This window comes from Liolophura sinensis, chromosome 9 (assembly GCF_032854445.1).
Source record: "Liolophura sinensis isolate JHLJ2023 chromosome 9, CUHK_Ljap_v2, whole genome shotgun sequence".
Classification (NCBI taxonomy): Eukaryota; Metazoa; Mollusca; class Polyplacophora; order Chitonida; family Chitonidae; genus Liolophura; species Liolophura sinensis.
The window spans coordinates 20,496,207-20,520,918 of record NC_088303.1 but is presented as its reverse complement, the minus strand read 5'-3'; the positions used below and the strand labels follow the sequence as shown (position 1 = coordinate 20,520,918).

At 41.6% G+C, this 24,712-nt stretch overlaps 1 protein-coding gene across 1 annotated transcript; it reads left to right on the top strand.

Moving 5' to 3' along the window:
• The first annotated feature begins 2,228 nt into the window (after nucleotides 1-2,228).
• LOC135475963 (uncharacterized) lies at nucleotides 2,229-20,233 on the top strand. Its single transcript, XM_064755941.1, has 6 exons — nucleotides 2,229-2,289; nucleotides 11,409-11,469; nucleotides 12,344-12,458; nucleotides 18,852-18,916; nucleotides 19,247-19,330; nucleotides 19,746-20,233. Exons 3-6 carry the CDS (start codon nucleotides 12,426-12,428, stop codon nucleotides 19,948-19,950), a joined length of 387 nt encoding a protein of 128 aa, XP_064612011.1. The 5' UTR covers nucleotides 2,229-2,289; nucleotides 11,409-11,469; nucleotides 12,344-12,425; the 3' UTR covers nucleotides 19,951-20,233.
• The last annotated feature ends 4,479 nt before the right edge of the window (nucleotides 20,234-24,712 follow it).

Below are 24,712 nucleotides of genomic sequence, written 5' to 3'. Positions count from 1 at the left end.
ATACATTGGCCTTGTTATGGATCCTTAGTCTCTTGTATTTGCCAAGGACACAGCCCAATACAGCCTGCCAAGGGCAGTATGACGGGCATTGAGCCTAACAAGGCCGATGAGAAAACAACCATTTAACAATGTAATAGTACATCCTTCAGCCTCGGGCCAAATTGTAGCATCTGACACGGTGCTTACCGCAAAATCTGGAGATTGGTTGAGCTTGAGAAAGTCATGCTGGTAATTTTGTTAATTCCTTACTTAGTTGCTCCCCATCTGATCAAGGTCAAGTACTGCTTGGCCTGGTGTCCATGTTCTTTTACTGGGTGAGTCACCAGGCCTGATATCAAGAGGCATGGTATTCAGTGAATCAATACTGAAAGTATATTGACATATACTTGAGACCAGCGATACATGTAAATAATTAGGTAGCACTGAAGGAAATAATGCTGAAAAGTGTTAAACACCGAACAATCTAACAAATAAGCCAGTAAAGTCATGCATTGACATACATTTAATCTGAGGTAAGTATACTGCCAAAATCTTGCCAGATGTAAAATTTGGAGAAAATTCAAATAGAATGTATAGGCCTCTATTTTTGTGCAGAGCTCTGAACATGTGCCATAACAAACATCAGTAAAAGCAAAAACATCTGAGGTTTGTCTTGCTATAAATCTTGCATGTAGCTGAAATGTTGTGATCAATCAGTGGTAGTACACTTGTTCCATGTGCACCAACTTTCCAGTTGGCACAGCCAGAACATGTTTGGGTTACGTTTCCTCTACACTGTCTATACAGAACGTCCAGAACTGACAAACGAATGATTTTGAGGGATGTTACCGGATTCCACTGCCCTGAGAGATATGGTGGCTGTAATAGTGCAGGTAGAGCCATATTTGGTGTTACATGAAGTCTGGGTATCAATTGTCTTCCATCCATTCAGCTTACATACTGATTTCACTTATTTGTGAGAATCTTTGTCACACATGCGAAAGTGTCATTTACTTGCCAAAGACTTATTTACTCCCAACTTTTCGAGTTTCCGCAATTCGACGGTGAAAATATCCCCAGTCTACCTTTGCATCAATTAAATAATGTTACGTTTTTGCCGGACACAGTAATTCAACCAATAAGACGGCCAGTGCCTAGTGCCAACACTGATCCACGAGATACACTTTGAGCCGAGCAACCATATGCACCGATCCGCCTGGAACGGAGTTAGATATAGGTGTGGTTTCTGTTAGTGATTTAGCCACGCACTGAGCAATGCCCTAATGTTCGAGTCTATTAGCCGTTGGATCTGATACGTAGCTTACGTTTATGATTTTTTAAGATGCTTGGCTAGGTTTTTTGTTATTTTTTACCCAGCAGAATCGCAACTTTGGCAATGACCTATGTTAAACCACAGTGCGAGAGCCACCAAATCTCTTCATTAAGTGAATTGCCCATGTTAACAGACAGGATGTCAAAGTTTTCACTGACAGAGCGACTTACATTACGTTTTATTGACGGCATCGTTCGGCTGAGTAGAAGTCAAGTCAGTTACATTTACCATGCCAAAGGTGAAGCTCATATCATGCTACTTGTACAATGAAGAAGTGTCAGTATGAACGCAAGAATGGGCACTGCGAGGAAAATGTATCACATTTTTGAGCCTCGTTCCGAAACGAAACTAAAAGGTGTCGTGCGTATGCGCTCTAATGATCAGAATGGTCCATACGGCCACAGACCCCCCATTAGTTTTCCATAAGCGACAATTGTTAACGTTTAGCGCTGTAGCTCAGTCCCAAAACATTCCGAGGCCAATAAGCTTTGGTGCATACCTGGCCCAGCCTGTGAGAAAGAAGCTGTAAAAATTCTGACATAGGTTGACCGTCAAAATCAGGACCTTTCCATGCCCGCAGCTGGAGGGGTGCCTAGCAACGCCAAGGGGACGTCACTCGCAGCCTCATCACCACCTGTCCTCCTTGTGTCCTCTCGCCAGAATTTCAAACTTTCACCATTAAAACTCATACCTGCCCAAAGCTTAGACAATTTCCATCATTTTGATACAAGCATGCACCTGTACACCAAAAACGGCAGGCTGGCAGCAAAAAAGACTTTACACCCTAAAATACACAGAACTACAAATCGTACTGAAAACGGAAGTTGTAATCGGGGTCTGTGTCCATACGTACGAAGAGACGAGCCGCCATTGCACTGGGCAGCCTACATCCATGAGCAGAACATCCACGAGGAAGAACGGACATCCATGAGCACAACGGAACATGTAACTTGTTCGTTTACGAATAATTGGGCAAGGTACGAGACTATAGGCCTGTATATTTATATAGGCCTATAGCCGAGCAGATAAATCTCAACACTTTAAACCCCTTATTATCCGAAAACACAGACATTACTGTAACCCTGAAGACCTCTCTAATGTGTCATTGTTAATTAGTAACCTAATAATCCTCCATCAATAACTGGAAAAAAAATAATTAAAGATCCACGAGGAGGACCTTGCCTAGTTCACCTCCCCATAGGTATAAAGTATAACATCCACGAGGAGGACCGGTGGCTAATTTACCTTCCTACTGGTATAAGATACAACCATCCACGAGAAGGACAGTGGCTAATTTACCTTCCTCCAGGTAAAAGATACAACATCCACGAGGAGGACGGTGGCTTATTTAGGCCTACCCTCATATAGGTATAAAGTACAAACATTCACGAGGAGGACGGTGGCTAATTTACCTTCCTATAGCTATAAAGTACAACATCCACGAGGAGGACGGTTGCTAGTTTACCTTCCTATAGGTATCAGGTAGAACCTCCACGAGGAGGACGGTGGCTACTTTACCTTACTGCAGGTATCAGGTACAACATCCACGAGGATGACGGTGGCTAATTTAACTTCCTGCCGGTATAAGGTACAACATCCATGAGGAGGACGGTGACTAATTTACCTTCCTGCAGGTATAAGGTACAACATCCATGAGGAGGACGGTGACTAGTTTACCTTCCTGCAGGTATCAGGTACAACATCCACGAAAAGGACAGTGGCTAGTAAGTTTACCTTCCCGCAGGTGTAATGTACAACATCCATGAGAAGGACGGTGACCAGTTTACCTTCCTGCTGGTATCAGGTACAACATCTACAAAGAAGACGGAGGCTAATTTACCTTACTATAGGTATAAAGTACAACATCCATGAGTAGGACGGTGGCCAATTTACCTTCCTGCAGGTATTAGGTACAACATCCACGAGGAGGGACGGTGGCTAATTTACCTTTCCTCAGGTGTAAAGTACAACATCCACGAGGAGAACGTTGGCTAGTTTACCTTTCTGGAGGTGTCAGGTACAACATCCACGAGGAGGACTGTGCTTAATTTACCTTCCTACTGGTATAAAGTACAACATCCATGAGGACAGTGGCTAATTTACCTCCATGTAGGTATAAGGTACAACATCCACGAGGAGGACGGTGGCTAACTTACCTCCATTGTGGGCATGAGGTACAACATCCACGAGGAGGACGCTGGCTAATTTGCTTTCCCATAGGTATAAGGTACAACATCTACGAGGAGGACGCTGGCTAATTTACCTTCATATAGTTATAAAGTACAACATCCACGAGGAGGACGGTGACTAATTTACCTTCCTATAGGTATAAAGTACAACATCCATGAGGAGGACGGTGGCTAATTTGCTTTCCCATAGGTATAAGGTACAACATCCACGATGTTGGTGGCTAATTTACCTTCATATAGTTATAAAGTACAACATCCACGAGGAGGACGGTGGCTAATTTACATTCCTACTGGTATAAAGTACAACATCCATGAGGAAGACGGTGGTTAAGTTGTTTTCGCATACGTATAAGGTAACCACATCCACGAGGAGGACGTTTGAAAATTTATCTTCCTATAGTTATAAAGTACAACATCCACGTGGAGGACGGTGGCTAATTTACCTTCCTACATGTATAAAATTCAACATCCACGAGGAGGACGGTGACCAGTTTATCTTCCTATAGCTATAGAGATCAACATCCATGAAGGGGACGGTGGCTAATTTACTTCCTATAGGTATAAAGTTCAGCATCCACGAGGAAGACGGTGGCTGATTTACCTTCCTATAGGTATAAAGTACAACATCCACGAGGAGGATGGTGACTAGTTTACCTTTCTATAGGTATAAAGTTCAACATCCACGAGGAGGACGGTGACTAATTTACCTTTCTGCAGGTGTCAGGTACAACATCCACGAGGAGGACGGTGGCTAAATTACCTTTCTGCAGGTGTAAAGTACAACATCCACGAGGAGGACGGTGACTAGTTTACCTTCCTACTGGTATAAAGTACAACATCCACGAGGAGGATGGTGGCTAATTTACCTTCCTGCAGGTATCAGGTACAACATCCATGAGGAGGGCGGTGGCTAGTTTACCTTCCTGCAGGTATCAGGTACAACACCCACGAGGAGGACGGTGGCTAAGTTACCTTTCTGCAGGTGTAAAGTACAACATCCACGGGGTGGACGTTGGCTAGTTTACCTTCCTGGAGGTGTCAGGTACAACATCCACGAAGAGGATGGTGACTAATTTAACTTCCTACAGGAATAAAGTACAACATCCACGAGAAGGACAGGGGCTAATTTACCTTCCTACATGTATAAAGTTCAACATCCACGAGGAGGACGGTGACCAGTTTACCTCCTATAGGTATAGAGTACAACATCCATGAGGAGGACGGTGGCTAATTTACCTTCCTATAGGTATAAAGTACAGCATCCACGAGGGGGGACGGTGGCTGATTTACCTTCCTACTGGTATAAAATACAACATCCACGAGGAGGACGGTGGTTGATTTATTTATCTATAGGTATAAAGTTCAACATCCACGAGGAGGACGATGACTAGTTTACCTTCCTATAGGTATAAAGTTCAACATCCACGAGGAGGACGGTGACTAGTTTACCTTCCTACTGGTATAAAGTTCAACATCCATGAGGAGGACGGTGGCTAACTTACCTCCCTGTAGGCATGAGGTACAACATCCGCGAGGAGGACGGTGGCTAATTTGCTTTCCCACAGGTATAAGGTACAACATCCACGAGGAGGACGGTGGCTAGTTTACCTTCATATAGTTATAAAGTACAACATCCATGAGGAGGACCGTGGCTAATTTACCTTCCTATACGTATGAAGTACAACATCCATAAGGAGGACGATTGCTAGTTTACCTTCCTATGGGTATAAAGTACAACATCCATGAGGAGGACGGAAGCTATAAAGTACAACATCCACGAGGAGGACGGTGGCTGATTTATCTATCTATAGGTATAAAGTTCAACATCCATGAGGAGGACGATGACTAGTTTACCTTCCTATAGGTATAAAGTTCAACATCCACGAGGAGGACGGTGACTAGTTTACCTTCCTACTGGTATAAAGTACAACATCCATGAGGAGGACGGTGGCTAACTTACCTCCCTGTAGGCATGAGGTACAACATCCACGAGGAGGACGGTAGCTAATTTGCTTTCCCATAGGTATAAGGTACAACATCCACGAGGAGGACGGTGGCTAGTTTACCTTCATATAGTTATAAAGTACAACATCCATGAGGAGGACCATGGCTAATTTACCTTCCTATACGTATGAAGTACAACATCCATAAGGAGGACGATTGATAGTTTACCTTCCTATGGGTATAAAGTACAACATCCATGAGGAGGACGGAAGCTAATTTACCTTCCTATAGGTATAAAGTACAACATCCATGAGGAAGACGGTGGCTAACTTACCTCCCTGTAGGCATGAGGTACAACATCCACGAGGAGGACGGTGGCTAATTTGCTTTCCCATAGGTATAAGGTACAACATCCACGAGGAGGACGGTGGCTAGTTTACCTTCCTATAGGTATTAAGTTCAGCATCCACGAGGAGGACGGTGGCTGATTTACCTTCCTATAGGTATAAAGTTCAACTTTATAGGTATAAAAATTTTCCATCCTTCAGGTATGCAGTACAACATTGACGATGACCAAATTAACTTCTAATAAAGATTTAACTGATTGATTGACACACACTTATGAGGACAATAGATAAGTTGTATGTCGTTTTGGTTAAAGCTAAAATTTATATGCGGAGGACTGTTGCCTTGTTTATTTCTGAGAAATATATATAACATATAATGTATAAAGTATGTATGTAAGGTGATGGATACCAGGGTCTGTTACGTGTTTAGGAAACTTTTTTAAAACTAAGTATTAGCTCGATTTGAATGGAAGCCCTATAAGTTATATAATAGCTCTTCGCTATCTTGATCACACTTGTGTGGTAATTAACCATAGGTTGTTATTTTTTACTTAGAAATGTTATATGTTTTATGTACATGATTATTATTATTGCTTTATTCTGTGTACAGTAAACTTCTGACGCTTAATGTTGTAATCCCTTTTGATCTCTGCCTGTGCATAGCTGTTCACAGCCCTCTTGTTGTCAATTAACGTTCAATGGCCATTTAATTAGTATGTAAAAACTTGCAGAGATATAAAGCCTGGCGAATTGTTACGCTCAGTTCCTTGATAAGGACAAACAAGGTCTTTGCTGCAGTTGTATAGCCTTATTTATAACCCCAAAAATACACATACGTAGCTTGAGACCATAATTTGTAACGTGCGAAAAACATTGAATATTTAAGAAAGCTTATTTTGCCAAAGATATCAAGTAAGTTTTTCAGAGTTTACTTCTTAACACACCCCACACATTATTTCCTCTTATGGCAGAGAAAGGTTCAAGCGTCTAAATTCTGTGTGTCTGACCTCTGACTTTCATGCATGACCGAGTTTATTTTGTTATACCGCAGAAGCTTACATCCACATATATCAGATTTCACTGGTGGACAAGTGATCGCCCGCTTTATTGCTCCGGAATTCCCTAAGTGAAAACATTTAACTTGAAACTAAATTAGGCGTCTCCATCTTATAGGGTTTTCATATGTTCATATTTATGTATTTATTTATTTGATTATTGTTTAACGCCATACTCTCTTTAGGACGCATGGTTTGTTTATTCACAACCTAATGTATATAGCATCCTAGCCCAGCAAACCACGATGGAATTTTTAGAAAGACAGTATAGTCCTCAGACTTAAAAAGGAATTCAGACTTATCTCCTTGTCAAGGAAATCTGTCAGCTATAACTTTCTCATACCCAGAATTGTTTTCTTTGACCTAAGCAAGATGCATTTATTACTACTATTATTAAGTTTTAAAAAATAAAATGATCAGAATCATAAAAATCCACACATCACAAAATATTTAACAAATATGTGTACCGGCAAAAGAATGCAACAATACAGGTGTATGTAAATATACCGTCAATGTAATTATGTAACTCAATTCGCATTAAAATTTGCCTTTCCCTGCACGACAACCAAGCAGCGGAAGATCCATATATAATACAATATGAATTGGGGTCGGGCTTTTTGAATAGCGCTTTGATTTTATTCATACAATGAATGAAATCCTCATGAAATGGCTGAAAAGGAAGTATGTCAAGCAAATACCATTTCATCTGTACTACCTAGCACATTGGGCCTACTATAGTGCTTGAAAGTCATATCTGCAGTGTCGTGATAACTTTTGTTATGGTTGATTAATTTAAAATGTACTTCGGACCAATATCTTCATCTTAGAAATTAAGTAGGACTATTTTATTTTGTTCATATGGACATGTTGTCTCACATGAATGATCTTGATGTCTCCTTATCCCAATTTACTTGGAATTCCACGGTGGAGAGTTATTTCCAGAAAAATTAACGAGTTCTATCATGTAGGAGTTCGTTTATGTTTTTCGGACGCCAGAGCAATACAATATTTGGAAAAACTCGAAGTTGATAGAGGTATAAATGATTTTCTAATCCGATTATAAGATAAAACATTTTCAGTTAAAGTTAAAAACGTAGAGTTTCTAAGAACATTCAGTATATAGGCCTGCTCTTTCTACACTTTTATACCTCCGTGCATCACTTGCCACAATGTCTAAAACAAAACAAATTTATGGGTAACTTTCGTGTGTCTGGACCGTGGAAAGCCGTGGTGGCGGTGTGTTTGTAAACACAGTTTCCCATCGCATGTCTGTTGAAGTAATACTATCTCAGGGTGACTTGTTAGCTTTGCAGTGTGGCTAATGTAGTACATAGCTTTTATAAAAGCTTTCCACTTTTCCGACGAGTTCATTTCTGGACGCTGCAATGTAACAATGACAGCACACCAACCTGTCGTGGTGATTCAGTCTGTGGATAAATTGTTAAGTTGTGTAAAAAGTTGCAAGGATTGTTGTAAAGGAGACTATATTTCATTCCATTGTCCGTTATGTCCACCGTCAAAGTTCAAGCCAGCAAGGAAGAAGAAAGTAGAGAACCATTTGACAGGTGTACACTGGAAAGCACGCGTTGAGGGACAAAACGGTACGTAAAATTAAGCATTAATACGTTTCATTCATCTAAAATACTGTGTACATATATAGTTATCGTCTGCGGCTTTATATGATAGGCGAGCTTTTTGATTAACTTTTCATGTTTAAAAAAAATAGATACATTCCCTGTCAATGAGATGATATGTTCTTAAATTATTTTTCTACATCTTTTTCGAAATGTATACTCCTAGTGGTCATCCAGACGTATATGCAGATTTATCGGCTCTGTAGGTGACGTCAATTTAAAATATTCTTCCACTGATGAGGCAGAGTAAAATAGGTATCAAAGCAAATCTAAACTTACAGATCTTGTTTTCGTGATTGGCCCCGGCGATGGATGTAAAACAAAAGATGCCATCAACTTCCGGTCGGGCAAATGCAAGTGTCTAATTGCAAGGGAAAAAATAACTAACACAAATAGATCAGATCATCTATGCCTGCAATTGAACTTCTACTCAATGGCCTCATGTGAATAGTAGTTTGTGTAGTGTTTGTGTACATATTCTCTCTATTAGACCAACAGATTAGTCATTTTTCGTGTATGTTTTAATACCATACAATGTAAAGAACGCTCCCGCTGCGCTAACCGTAACTCGAAAGCCAGCAGATGTTTTTCTTACATAATGCATGACGGTGGCAGAAATTTTAATGCCAATCACTGGAAAACTATTCATCTGAAATAATTTGATACGAGAGAAGAGCACAATTTGTCCTGCTGACCAACTTTCAACATTGCACCATTGCTGCTTTTCGCATCGTGTCTCAAAAATCAGAATAAAGTTTGCCTAAAAGGGAAAACTTCTTTAGAACCAAAACAAAGCCACATTCGTGGTTAGCTCTTTATGCCTAATGCATGAACAGTAGGTAAATTGTGGTCAAACTTTTTAAGCTAGAACAAAGCTAGAACAAAAGCAAAGCCAGATTCATAATCTATTTGTCAAATTACACTGTATATATTCACACAAGAAACTGGATCAGCTCTGCACAGGTTTAAACTTCTTTCCAAAGGCTTCACTGTGCGAGCAATCTAATTAGGCTTTAAGTCTGTGCTATATATTACAGTCCAAGACGTGTTTATTTTTGTAGGTAAAAGTGCCGTTCTTTGCCATCTAACTGAACACAGTTCTTCACGGCATTTCCATTGCACGTCATGTTCAAGGATAATTATTCGCACAGAGAACTTGAAGCACCTTAACACCTGTTGCATCCAAATTAATCCCCTCTACCCGTACAGCGAAAAATTCTTATTCGTCGCGTGCAAAACACAGATCAGAAAACCATCAGAATAACGCAGTAGAGGCACAGGAAAGTGACGCGGTGACAAGTGACAAAGACCATTGCTATGCCACCCAGAGTATTAATCTGAAGACGACTTGTTCTAGACCACTGGATTCCCATATTTCAACAAAGACGTCATCCCTTCGAGGAAGTTGTACAATATGTGGTAAAATTATAACAGTGAAATGGATGAAATCGCACTTGAAATCTCACCAGTCTCTACAGCATGATGTTAATGTCTACAATCATCACCATACTGTTGTAATCGATCCAGCCAAAGGAGTGTATTGTTCGTCCAAATCAAGAAGTGGTCCTCAAATCCCGATACATCTGCAGAAAAATACGCTCACAAATGCTCCGATCAGCATTTGTGAAAACAACTCATGTATTGAGTTGAAATCGGCGGCAAGAAGAGGTGGGAACAGTTCCTTTGAGTGTGATCACGTTCGTTCCGTTCCTTATGCCATTCCTGGAAGAGAAACGATTCTTAGACAAGACACGCTTGAATGCATGCGGAGTGAAAATTTCATCACCGAAAGTAGATACAATGAACTATAGAAGTGCCAAGAAACACCTGAAAGCTCAGGACGCCCATTTGTAGTACTCATTCCACCTCATCAGTCGACCTATTATCCTAGACATATTCATCTGTACACGGGGAAAAAAAGGTTCTGGTGCAAACTACAACGGACTATAGTAACGTACGATAAACAATGAAACACCACAATATGCAGGTGCACAAAAAGCATTTGCACATGCCTCCATAAACTTATCTGCAAATGGTATCTAAAACAAGAGCTACCAGAATTGATATCTAGATATCCAGCAATATTAACATTAACACCCAACAGCAAAACCATAAATACATATTCGATTACCTGCCCATACATGTCAACTTTCACGCCAAAAGCATAAAATTGAAAGTAGTTTCATAAGCCATCGGACTAGGTCATATTTGGATTGTTGATAAATTCTAAAACTCTGATGGTGTTAAATAATTATTTATCCTGGAAGTATAAAGTCAAAATTTCCGACATATCTTGCTGTTACTTACTATGGCAAGCCGTTCAGGCCTTAGAGCATTTATTTAAGACACTTTGAATTCATTCCAGATATCTTGAGTTCATTTGGACATATCTGGAAATCATTTTCAGATATCTGAAATTCATTTTAAGATATCTAAAATAAATTTCGTGCTGCATATATCACAAAAAGCATTTCCAGATATAACAAAATGAATTCAAGATTTCTTAAATAGACGTCAATTTGATATATCTGGAAGTCTCTTTGTGATAGGTGCCCTACATTTGTCTGGTTATTTATGTGAACAAAATGTATGCTCCTTAATTATATCACCACGATCATCCATGATGGCTTGCAGTACGCATGAGCAGATCTGTACTAATTCTGTTTCCGCTCAGGGAGCAGTTATTGCATTTTGTACATTTTGGCGCAATTTCTGTGGCTCTTTTACGGTTATGTGCATCCTTGTTTTTTATTCCGAGATATGTTCAAAAGAATTTTTGATGTCTGGAAAGGATTTTCAGAAATGTGAAACACATGATCTATATATTAACACAAGGCTGCTATTTAAGAAATCTAGAAATGAATTGTAGATATCTGAAAATTAATTCAAGATATCTGAAAAAGGCAGTTTTTTGTTTCTTACTCAAGTGCCCTGTAGAGCAGAAGATGACAAAATAGCCTCACCTGAGCTACACGAAGAGCTCCCACAGTAAGGATAACCTTATTACTACACGTAGCGCAGCGCAATGACCCAGAAGCCTCCCACCAATGCGGTGTCGCTGTGAGATTAAGTCCAGCTCATGCTGGCTTCCTCTCCGACCGTATTTGGGAAGGTCTGCCAGCAACGTGCGGATGGTCGTGGGCCCTCCTCCCCCGGCCTTTGCCAGGTTTCCTCCCGCCATAATGCTGTCATGTAAGTGAAATATTATTGAATACGGCGTAAAACATCAACTAAGTAAATAAATAAATATTACTACACGCGGATTGAATGAGTGAGTGCTTGGGGTTTAACGTCGTACTGAACAATTTTTCAGTCATATGACGACGAGGAGTTCTTCTAGGTTGTGCATATGAAATGTGTCTTCTTGTGGTAGGGCGCCAAGGTTTGCCGCCACTGGAACGTCATGCAGAAGACACCAAACGTGACACACCACACAGTCACATTATACTGACATCGGGCGGAACAGTCCTGTTTCCTTGCTCTAACCTCTCAATGTTGAGCGCCAAGCGAGGCAGCAACAAGTTCTGTTGGTATGACCCGACAAGGTACTTCACGCGGAAACGGGCCTGTCAGCCTAGAGTGCCTCAATTCATAACACTAATTAAGGAAATGCATTTCAAATCTGAATTGAATATTATACTCGTGTATATCTGAATTGTGGTGCCTGGGGCGACAAATGCTGGGCATGACTGAACATTGTTGCATGTCTTAGGGTTAAGGTCTTTGTCTTGAACACATTCTTTCCAATACGTTTTGCTTTAGAATGTGTAACGATGTAGGCGTCGATTTTGATAAGTGTTGCAGTCATTTCTCGTATGTTTTCAAGAAAGATACAACTTTTGTGATGTCTTGATTTCTGTAGGTTTTCGTCAGAAGACTTACAAGTGTCCAAGATTATTCCATTTGCGGACGAGGAACTCAACAATGAGGAGCAGGATTCCAACATGTTTATTTGTGTATCTGATGTCATTTCACAGGTATGGATAAGGGAGCAGTTGTCATGCAGGTGACATTGATTTGTTTATTTGATTGGTGTTTTACGCCGTACTCAAGAATATTTCACTTATACGACGGCGGCCAGCATTATGGTGGGAGGAAACCGGGCAGAAATTAAATTATAATTTACAGACACAGTGTATTTAATTGACCCTTGTATTTGATTATATACAGTAGTTTTAAACATATGATCATCTCTGTATTTCCCTATTCTTCCATAGTGGCGTGCAGCACCACTGTACATTCATATCACACAAACTCGAAAGATTTCGCTGCTATTTGAAGAATAGTTGCTGCGATACAAATAATTAATTTGTTACATGACATATAGTTTAATGTATTGTTTCACATGATACAGCCACACTTGATGGTAGCATGTGATTTCATGAAGATCCTCATGCACTTCATCGCCCGGGATATATTATTATGTATCTAAAAAGAGTGTTTTAGAGTGTTTCACTGTGTTATATTGATATCTTCTCCTAACCCCTTCCTCATACAACTGTATACATGATTATGTGTTTATCTAGGTCCGAGAGCTCTGAGCTGGAGATTTTCTTGACAAATCCGAGAAGGGAATTTCTAAAGGGCTTTGGTTTCGGTTATGTCTTGGACTTGGCACGTAATAGTTTGATTTCGGTGTATAAATTGTTTATAAATTGATACTGACTTTTTCGCTTAGCTTGATTTATATGTACTGAAAATACCCTTTGTATGGAAAAAGCCCTGTTACTATATTTATATATGTTTTACGTACCACAAACAACGCTGCGGGACTTTGTAATTTTGTAAATGTTTTGTGAGTGAGTGAGTGAGTGAGTGAAAGTTTTAACGTCGCTTTCAACAATATTTCAGTTTTATCGCGACAATAAAACGTCAAATAGTCGATCTACTACGGATAATTCATTTACTATTCAGTCAAAAAGGACACCAGAAGTCACATAACAAACACAGACGGTAGTTTAAAATTACAGCTTTCCTGCCATACCAATGTCAGAGAGAAAGTCAAAAATAGTATCACTTTCTACAGAACTGAAAAGTTCTGAAAGAGAGTTCACGTGATAAAAGGAATCTCGTACAGGAGCAAAGTCGCCACAGTCAAGCAATATGTGCTTGACTGTGAACCGTTGGTCAAACAAAGCAATGAGGAGCATCTTCTCCTTTTAACAAATACCCATGCGTAGCACGTGTGTGACCGATACGACACCTCCTCAAAATGCAAGAGCGGAGACGATGCCGTGAGAGGGAAGGCGCTGGACCAACAAACTGACGAATATCATGCAGTTTGTTGGTTGTCTGGCCATCCCATTCAGCCTGAAACAAGCGCTTGATATAGGAGCAAATAAGTGAACGCAAGTCCGAATATGGAACGTCAGTTTGGGTAGTAACGGAATGCAAAGCCGCCTTCGCGGCTTCATCTGCAGCAGTATTCCCAGGGATACCCATATGCCCGGGCACCCAACCAAAGACAATGATAAAATCTTCATTAAGTCGTTTAAACATCTCCCTGATAGACAGAATGTCTGGATGTACAGGCGAACTAGCCCGAATTGCCTGGAGGCAGGAAAGGGAGTCAGAGCAGATGAGAAATCTGCTACCTCCTAGCTCTGGAATGGACCGAAGTGCACACAAAATTGCCTTGGCTTCTGCAGTAAATACAGAACAGGAATTTGGAAACCGAGTTGAAACGGTTCTGGGTCCAAGGACAGCGGCAGAAGCCACGCCATCATCATTCTTGGAACCGCCAGTGAATATGCGGTGATAAAATGGATACTTTGAACACATATTACTAAACTCCTGCTGGTATACTAAAGGGTTGGTGGAACATTTCTTCAGGGAGGAGAGCGAGGCATCAACCGGAGGCCCAGGACATAACCACGGTGGATCTTCCTGGATGCGTATGGGGGTGAAAGTATCCAGCCCAAGTCCAGCTGCTTGCACATGTTCCTGGATGCGGACACCCAGTGGAGGAACAATGGATGGCCTCTGCGCATATAAGTCTTCAAATTCCGGATGGAAGACACAATCAAAGGCTGGGTTGGATGGATTGGCTCTAAGCTTGGTGATATACTGTAAGGATAGTTTAGTTCTTCGAAGCTCCAGGGGAGGCTCGTTTGCTTCAACATACAGACTCTCCACAGGAGAGGTACGGAAAGCACCTAAGCACAACCGTAGGGCCTGGTGCTGTACAGTATTGAGTTTCTTCAACTGGGAGCGTGACGCACCTCCATAAACACTGCAGGCATAGTCTAGCTTAGAACGAATCAGTGCTCGATAGAGCTGAAGTAGGGTTTCATGATCCCCTCCCCATCGAGCACTAGAGACAACCTTCAAAATATCAAGCGCCTTTAGGCATCTGGCTCTAAGATAATTAATGTGAGATTTAAATGTAAGGTGCTTATCGAAGATCACCCCGAGGAATTTTGCCTCCGGCACAACCTTGATGGGGGATTCATCTAAAAATACCTTGGGGTCTTCATGGGGGAAGTACTTCCGACAAAAGTGTACACAGTTAGTCTTCGACTTGGAGAACTTAAATCCGTTCTCCAGTAACCAGGCATGGATTTTGTTAAGGCAAATCTGCAGCTGTCTCTCAATAGTCTACATACCTTTGCCTCGACAAGAGATACCAAGATCGTCCACAAAAAGGGACGCATTCATACTAGGAGATAAAACTCTGGCAAGGCTATTAATCTTAATGCTAAAGAGAGTAACTGATAAAATGCTGCCTTGAGGACCCCCCTGGTCTTGTTCAAAGTAGTCAGATAGGGTAGCCCCAACCCGAACTTGGAAGTGACGATGGTCTAAGAATTTACGAATAAAGTCAGGAAGCCGACCTCTAAGTCTAAATCCATGCATATCTTTCATAATGCCATATTTCCAAGTAGTGTCATATGCCTTTTCCAGATCAAAAAAGACAGATACGACATGGTCACGATTAACGATACCGTTCTTAATAAAGCATTCTAGACGAACAAGGTGATCAACAGTACTGCGATTCTTTCGAAATCCACATTGAATGTCGCTTATCAACTCATTAGTCTCCAAAAACCAAACCAAGCGATCGTTAATCATCCTCTCCATGGTCTTGCATACACAACTGGTTAAGGAAATAGGACGATAATTATTTGGATCGGTAGAATCCTTTCCGGGCTTTGGGATGGGGACAATAATAGCGTTTTGCTATGAGGCAGGAAAATTCCCGGAAATCCAAATGGTATTAAAAATTCCAAGAAGCACCCTCAAGGAAGATTCTGGAAGGTGTCGTAAAAGTTGATAGTGGATATCATCTGGCCCTGGAGTTGAGTCATGGGCCTTGCTAAGGGATGCGGATAGTTCATGTAGAGAAAATGTAGCATTGTAGGATTCTTCATTTGAGGATGTAAAATCAAGAGGACTTGCCTCGGTCCGTTCCTTGTTACGCTGGAACTGAGGCAAGTACTTATCTGAAGACGAATGGTGCGCAAAAGAAGCGCCCAACCTATTGGCTATATCAAGTTTTTCTGTCAAAGAATTATTCCCGTCTTTAAGATGATTGACAGTGACATTGGATCCCTTGCCTTTGATGCGTTGGATCATATTCCAGACTTTTGACATAGGGGTACGATGATTAATCTTAGAAACATAACGTTTCCAAGAGTCACGTTTGGACTGTTTTATAGTCCTACGAGCTTTAGCTCGAGTACGCCTAACATCGTCTAAATTACCGGGAGACGGTCTACATCGGTACACGCGCTCAGCACGTTTCCTGAAACGCCTAGCTCGTTTACAGTCCTCCGTGAACCACGGTTTCTTAATACGAGGAACCGCACAAGATTTCGGGATACATTTGGAGGCTACATCGATTAGCTGATCCGAGAATAACTGGATAGGATCAACTGCATCAAGAAAAAGGTCGCTAGTAAGTGTTTCACCACACAGAACAGCAAAGCGGGGCCAGTCTGCTTTATCATAATTAAAGCGTGGAAGGGAGGAAGATACCGGCTCCTCAAGGGTATGGTGGGGAAGTGGTCGCTTCCGCACAGATCATCATGGACGCTCCAGTTGAATTCCGATCTTAGCCCTGCATCAGCCAGAGCTAAATCAAGGACCGAATAAATTCCCTTTGCAGGATGAAGGTAAGTATGTGTGCCATCATTTAAGACGCATAGAGAGTTATTAGATATAAAATCCTCCAATACAGAGCCCTTCTGGTTACGTTTAGAGTCACCCCAGAGAACACTATGGGCATTAAAGTCCCCCAAAAGAAGACACGGTTTAGGTAATTGGTCATATAAATTTTGCAGCTCTTGTTGGTGAAGAGTAGAAGAAGGTGGTATATAAATAGAACAGATTGTTAATACTATACCCAGTGTGATACGCACCGCCACCGCCTGCAAATCGATGTTCAGTGCCATTCTATTGTGTATTACACCCTGCCTAATCAAAAGAGAAGAACCTCCTGATGCCTTTCCATTCGTAGACGTGGCAACAGCGTGATGAGATACATAACCTCGACATTGATAACTAGGATCAGTCATCAGAGTTTCCTGCAAGCTAAAAGCTAAAGGATTGAGGTCTTGAGCTAACATCTGGAGCTCTGCGAGGTTACACCTCAATCCTCTACAGTTCCACTGTAAGATCTTTGTAGTAGCCATTATTAATATTTATTTATTCTTTTTCTTTTTTCTGGACTTCTTGTACATCGCTGCCCTACGCTCAGCAAAATCCTCCTGTGACAACGTTATCAACTTCCTCTGCTTTTTAACCTTGTCAACTTTAGAGTCTCGTCGCAATGTGCGATAATACGACCCCAGGGATGTTGAGACAGGTACCAAGACCTCACCCTTGCCATTGGTATAGGCAGGCAAGTCTTCGGGTGCATCCATTTCCGAAAGAGATTCCTCCATATTGGATTCTCCACCAGCCCTAGACATATCAGATTGCTGAGAGCTTCCCTGAGGATCAAGGCAATCTGCTATATCTCTAGTGTCTAACTGTGACATTGTAGACGGGTCAGGGCTGAACGTCCTACCCCATAAGGACGGACTCTCACCAAGTGCACCTTTGGAGGGCGTCACGCCACTGGATTGCGTCTCCTTAATGCAGGATGGCGTAGTATTCGAAATTTCTGACGATCTAGGGGGTGAGGAGGAATTCGAGTTTTAATTTATACCGACAACCCACTCCGGGCTATTTGACGTCTGAGATGCCTCGCAAAGGCTCTGTGGCCCACCTACTACTGGCGATTCGCTTAACTTCCTGACCTTATTTGTAGCATCAATGCGCTTATTTCGAATCTTTTTGTTGGAGGACATGGAGTTAGTGACAACTTGCCACTCTCCAGCTTCCTCGTTATCAGCAGCAGAGTTATCCAAAGTCCCTTTATTTTGTTGACTGGAAGGAACAGACTCGCCAGAAACCCCAATTTCCATATCATTCCCATGTCCCTCACTATAATTACCATCATCATCTCCTCGACCTTCATTCTCATCTTTATTGTCACCTTCAACTTCATAAACATTACTATCTTTATCACCATCATCATTATCATTGCAATCGTTATCGTCATTATCGCCATTGTCATTTTCATCGCTCAGCGGGCAGTCCTTTTGAAAGTGGCCTGCTTGTTTACACTTATTTATCCTTTAAAGGACAGTCGGCCTTGAAATGTTCTGCGTTATCACAGATGTGACAGGCACGGACCTGACCTCTGTACCACAAAGGAATTCTAAAATTCCCAACCGAAATTGATTGTGGAATGATCTCCGTCACACCACTCATGTAAATACGGCGCATACCATTCTCAAGTGACCTATCTACCCCGTTAAATGAGAAGCCGCTAGCCAACAGCTGTTCCTTCACAGTTTGCGTAGCCACTGTAACATTCCAGGCATCTCTAGAGACATTGATTAGTCCCTTTAGGACATTAGGCCCACTCCCCACTAACTCCTTTAGCCGATTGTATACTTCAACCGGTTGTACACCTCCCTGTATTACAAGCTTAAGGCTTAAGGGTCTATTTACTCGCCCTGCCCACAACATTGTGGGCCAGGGCGAGAACTACTACCCTAAGCAAAGGACCACAACTATGCGTTTGGAACAGTATGGATGCCGAGTGCAAAATAGATACGATATTACAAAGTGGAAATGCACTAAACTATGTACAGGCTATTTACAGAGAGGCTAGTGAATACGTCCTGCCTCTAAGAGCGACAGAATGTAATGTCACACCACCTTCAGACTGGGTGACCACTAAACAAAAGCTGAGAGCGCAAAGGCTAGTTCCACGGCCAGCCAGGGACTCGTAAATGTTTTGTGAGTAAATTATGGCCATTCTGGGTGTTATTGCGAATGGGTATGCGTATGGTACTTAATAAGATTTTCTCTTTTAGGCTTATACATATCTCGAAGCCTATGTGGAAAAAAAGTTCTTCAAACTGAAGCTTAGGGACAAACGGTACGTATAGGTACATGTAGGTAGGGTGGTTGCCAGTAATCCCGGTCTGCTCCATGCATGTTTCAAATTTTTTTTTGTTTAATGTTTTATAAGGGTTTTTTTGTTACAGTACAGATCTGGGATGTTCTGTTTGTTTGTTGTCACAACTTATTTTGGTCCAAGAGTGAAGAAGAAAGTGACGGATTCATTGCTGCTTACATGGAGCGTGATTAAATTATGCGAAACAATCTGCATATGCTTTTGTATACCTTGTCTGTATATGTGCACTGGAAATAGGCCATGATTATCTTTCACTGTGTGATTATATTCTTGTGTGAAACATTGCTTCAGGCGCCCCGCCACATCTGGATTTGTACACAAGCTAGTCCAGCTACCAGGAACCGAGCGAATTCAGAAGATTTTAAATGTGGATGGGTTTGTATTTACCTTGTATTTTATCTGTCTGTTTTTATTTTTTGGTATAATTAGATATGGCTATTTTGGCTCCAGTTATGCATGGAGTAGTATCGGAATGGCTTTCCAGCTTTCAAGTTATCTATATACAGACAGTTCAAATGTGTATAAACATTTGACAAGGCTAAAGCCATAAAAAAGGAGGAAAGTAACTAAGAATATTGCAGTCATCAAGTAGTCATTTACATGTAGATGTGTGTTTAATTATTTATCATTATAATTTCATAATTTTGTTCCGCGCATGACTTGTTAAAAAGTGTGCAGGCATATATGTTTAATTAGTAGCAATCTATATACATTTCCAGATTTCAGTCTTTTACAAATGAATAGGAAGCCTTTAACAGGATTGCATTCTGTTCACATTTTTTCTTTGTAGGTACGAAGGGACAGTCAGGAGTAGGAGATGTAAGGAAGCTTTGGTTCGGGATGTAGTCGCACTGCTTGTATCCAACAAACTGCACATATCTTTACCAGAAGCAAGACGAAGATGCTGTCAAACTGAACATTCATCGTTACACACCGCACTTAAAAAAAGTGAAGAATTAAGAGCACACCGCTTAATCAGCAGTACCGAGTCGTAAATGGCATGCTGTGTGTAAATAATAGATGACTGATGAGTTGACAATGTGTATTTTATATCATTGTTATCATTGTATCATGGCTATATGCCTTGTACATATAGCCTACACCTATAATGTATTTTCCATTCCACCTCCATACCATTCATTGCTTCACTTACACATGTATAGAATCTTAGAATGTACAAGAGAGTTAATACACTAATAAACTTGCCTAGGGTACTGCAGCATATGTAATGAAACACAACTTTTATCCGTACATCTCAGTAAAGCGTTCTTCAGTTTATAATAGTTTTTCTGTAAAGGTTTTTGCAAACCGGATGAATACAATTCTGTAACCATTTTTAGGGAAAGGAACTTGTTGAATTAGAGTTTCTGTTGGCAAACTCTCCATGGGCGGTGGGTTATGGCACTGCGACAGGGCTCCTTAAAATACATATATTTAAACTAGAATGTGGTTGTTGACTTTTTTATTCAACTGTCCGGAATTGGTGGTCACTGGATTTCTCATATTGGATGATTCGAGGATTATATTCTAAGGCTCTGTGAAAACTTTCTCATCTACGTACGTGTAGAGAAAGGCAAACTCGGTTTGTCCTCGTTCGTGTTGGGCTTTTCCCATCTGCGGAGAAAAAGGATGGTAAATTAGTCACCGTCCTCCTCGTGGATTTTGTACCTGATACCTATAGGAACGTCAATTAACCACCGTCCTCCTCGTGGATTTTGTACTTTATACCTGCAGGAAGGTAAATTAGCCACCGTCCTCCTCGTGGAGGTTCTACCTGATACCTATAGGCAGGTAAATTAGCCACCGTCCTCCTCGTGGATGTTTTACCTTATACCTGGAGGAAGCTAAATTAGCCACCGTCCTTTTCGATGATGTTGTACCTTTTACCTGGAGGAGGGTAAAGTAGCCTACGTCCTCCTCATGGCTTTTGTACTTTATACCTATAGGAACATAAATTAGACACCGTCCTCCTCATGGATGTTGTATTTTATACCTGGAGGAAAGTAAATTAGCCACCGTCCGCCTCTTGGATGTTGTACTTTATAGCTATAGCGACGTGGATGTTGTACTTTATACCTGCAGGAACATAAATTAGTCACCGTCCGCTTCGTGGTTGTTGTACCTTATGCCTATAGGAACATAAATTAGTCACCGTCCTCCTCGTGGATGTTCTACTATATACCTATAGGAAGGTAAAGCAACCACCGTCCTCCTCGTGGATGTTGTTCCTGATACCTGGTAAAAGGTAAATTAGCCAGCGTCCTTCTGGTGGATTTTGTACTTTATACCTGCAGGAAGGTAAATTAGCTACCGTCCTCCTCGTGGATGTTGTACTTTATACATATAGGGATGTAAATTAGCCACCGTCCTCCTCGTGGATGTTGTACTTTATACCTATAGGCAGGTAAATTAGCCACCGTCCTCCTCGTGGACGTTGTACTTTATAACTATATGAAGGTAAATTACCCACCGTCCTCCTCGTGGATGTTGTTCCTGATACCTGTAAGAAGGTAAATTAGTCACCGTCCGCTTCTTCGTTGTTGTACCGGACACCTCCAGGAAGGTAAACTAGCCACCGTCCTCCTCGTGGATGTTGAACTTTACAACTGCAGGAAGTTAATTTAGCCACCGTCCTCTTCGTGGATGTTGTACTTTATACCTATAGGAAGGTAAATTAGCCACCGTCCTCCTTGTTGATGTTTTACTTTATATCTATAGGGAGGTAAATTAGCCACCGTCCTCCTCGTTGATGTTGTTCTTTACGCCAGCATAAAGGTAAAGTAGCCGCCGTCCTCCTCGTGGTTGTTGTACTTTACACCTGTAGGAAGTTAAATTAGCCACCGTCCTCCTCGTGGATGCTGTACCTTATACCTGCAGGAAGGTAAATTAGCTACCGTCCTCCTCATGGATGTTGTACCTTATACCGGCAGGAAGTTAGATTAGCTACCGTCCTCCTCATGGATGTTGTACCTGATGCCTGCAGTAAGGTAAAGTAGCCACCGTTCTCCTCGTGGAGATTCTACCTGATACCTATAGGAAGGTAAACTAGCAACCGTCCTTCTCGTGGATGTTGTACTTTATAGCTATAGGAAGGTAAAGTAGCCAACGTCCTCCTCATGGCTTTTGTACTTTATACCTATATGGATGTAAATTAGCCACCGTCCTCCTCGTGGATGTTGTACTTTATACCTATAAGAAGATAAATTAGCCACTGTCCTCCTCGTGGATGTTGTACTTTATAGCTATAGGGTGTTGGATGTTGTACTTTATACCTGCAGGAACATAAATTAGTCACCGTACGCTTCGTGGTTGTTGTACCTTATGCCTATAGGAACATAAATTAGTCACCGTCCTCCTCGTGGATGTTATACTATATACCTATAGGAAGGTAAAGCAACCACCGTCCTCCTCGTGGATGTTGTTCCTGATACCTGGAGAAAGGTAAATTAGCAAGCGTCCTCCTCGTGGATTTTGTACTTTATACCTGCAGGAAGGTAAATTAGCCACCGTCCTCCTCGTGGAGGTTCTACCTGATACCTATAGGCAGGTAAATTAGCCACCGTCCTCCTCGTGGATGTTGTACTTTATAACTATATGAAGGTAAAGCATCCACCGTCCTCCTCGTGGATGTTGTTCCTGATACCTGGAGGAAGGTAAATTAGCCACCGTCTTCCTCGTGGATGTTGTACTTTAAAACTATAGGAAAGTAAACTAGCCAACGTCCTCTTCATGGATGTTGTACTTTACACCTGCAGAAAGGTAAATTAGTCACCGTCCTCCTCGTGGATGTGGTACTTTACACTTGCAAAAAGGTAAATTAGTCACCGTCCTCCTCGTGGATGTTGTACTTTACACCTGCAGAAAGGTAAATTAGTCACTGTCCTCCTCATGGATGTTGTACTTTACAACTGCAGAAAGGTAAATTAGCCACCGTCCTCCTCGTGGATGTTGTACTTCACACCTGCAGAAAGGTAAATTAGCCACCGTCCTCCTCATGGATGTTGTACTTTACACCTGCAGAATGGTAAATTAGCCTCCGTCCTTCTCATGGATGTTGTACCCTACACCTGCAGAAAGGTAAATTAGTCACCGTTTTCCTCATGAATGTTGTACTTTACACCTGCAGAAAGGTAAATTAGCCACCGTCGTCCTCGTGGATGTTGTACTTTATACCTTTAGGAAAGTAAACTGGCCAACGTCCTCCTCATGGATGTTGTACTTTATACCTATAGGAAGGTAAATTAGTCACCGTCCTCCTCGTGGATGTTGTACTTTACACCTGCAGAAAGGTAAATTAGTCACCGTCCTCCTCATGGATGTTGTACTTTATACCTTTAGGAATGTAAACTAGCCAACGTCCTCCTCATGGATGTTGTACTTTATACCTGCAGAAAGGTAAATTAGTCACCGTCCTCCTCATGAATGTTGTACTTTACACCTGCAGAAAGGTAAGTTAGTCACCGTCCTACTCGTGGATGTTGTACTTTACACCTGCAGGAAGGTAAATTAGCCACCGTCCTCCTCATGAATGTTGTAATTTACACCTGCAGAAAGGTAAATTAGCCACCGTCCTCCTCATGGATGTTGTACTCTACACCTGCAGAAAGGTAAATTAGTCACCGTCCTCCTCATGAATGTTGTACTTTACACCTGCAGAAAGGTAAATTAGCCACCGTCCTCCTTGTGGATGTTGTACTTTATACCTTTAGAAATGTAAACTAGCCAACGTCCTCCTCATGGATGTTGTACTTTACAACTGCAGAAAGGTAAATTAGTCACCGTCCTCCTCATGAATGTTGTACTTTACACCTGCAGAAAGGTAAATTAGTCACCGTCCTACTCATGGATGTTGTACTTTACACCTGCAGGAAGGTAAATTAGCCACCGTCCTCCTCATGAATGTTGTACTTTACACCTGCAGAAAGGTAAATTAGCCACCGTCCTTCTCATGGATGTTGTACTTCACACCTGCAGAAAGGTAAATTAGCCACCGTCCTCCTCGTGGATGTTGTACTTTATACCTTTAGGAATGTAAACTAGCCAACGTCCTCCTCATGGATGTTGTACTTTATACCTGCAGGAAGGTAAATTAGCCACCGTCCTCCTCATGAATGTTGTACTTTACACCTGCAGGAAGGTAAATTAGCCACCGTCCTTCTCATGGATGTTATACTTCACACCTGCAGAAAGGTAAATTAGCCACCGTCCTCCTCGTGGATGTTGTACTTTACAACTGCAGAAAGGTAAATTAGCCACCGTCCTCCTCTTGGATGTTGTACTTTACACCTGCAGAAAGGTAAATTAGTCACCGTCCTCCTCGTGGATGTTGTACATGATACCTGCAGGAAGGTAAATTAGCCACCGTCCTCCTCGTAGATGTTGTGCATCACACCTGCAGAAAGGTAAATTAGCCACCGTCCACCTCGTGGATGTTGTACCTGATACCTGCAGGAAGGTAAATTAGCCACGGTCCTCCTCATGAATGTTGTACTGTATACCTGCAGGAAGTTAAATTAGCCACCGTCCTCCTTATGGATGTTGTACTTTATATCTATATGAAGGTAAATTAGGCACATTTTATATAGATGCCGGGGGAAAACCACCGTCTTGCCAAGTACCTGTATACTGTATAGTCCTACAGGCCTATGAACCCCATGTCGGGACAACGGGTCTGGAGAGGCCGTGGGCTGTTGGGTCCTTATGATATAGAATACCTTGTCTTATTCATCATCTGTCTTCGATAGTTCGATAATTTAT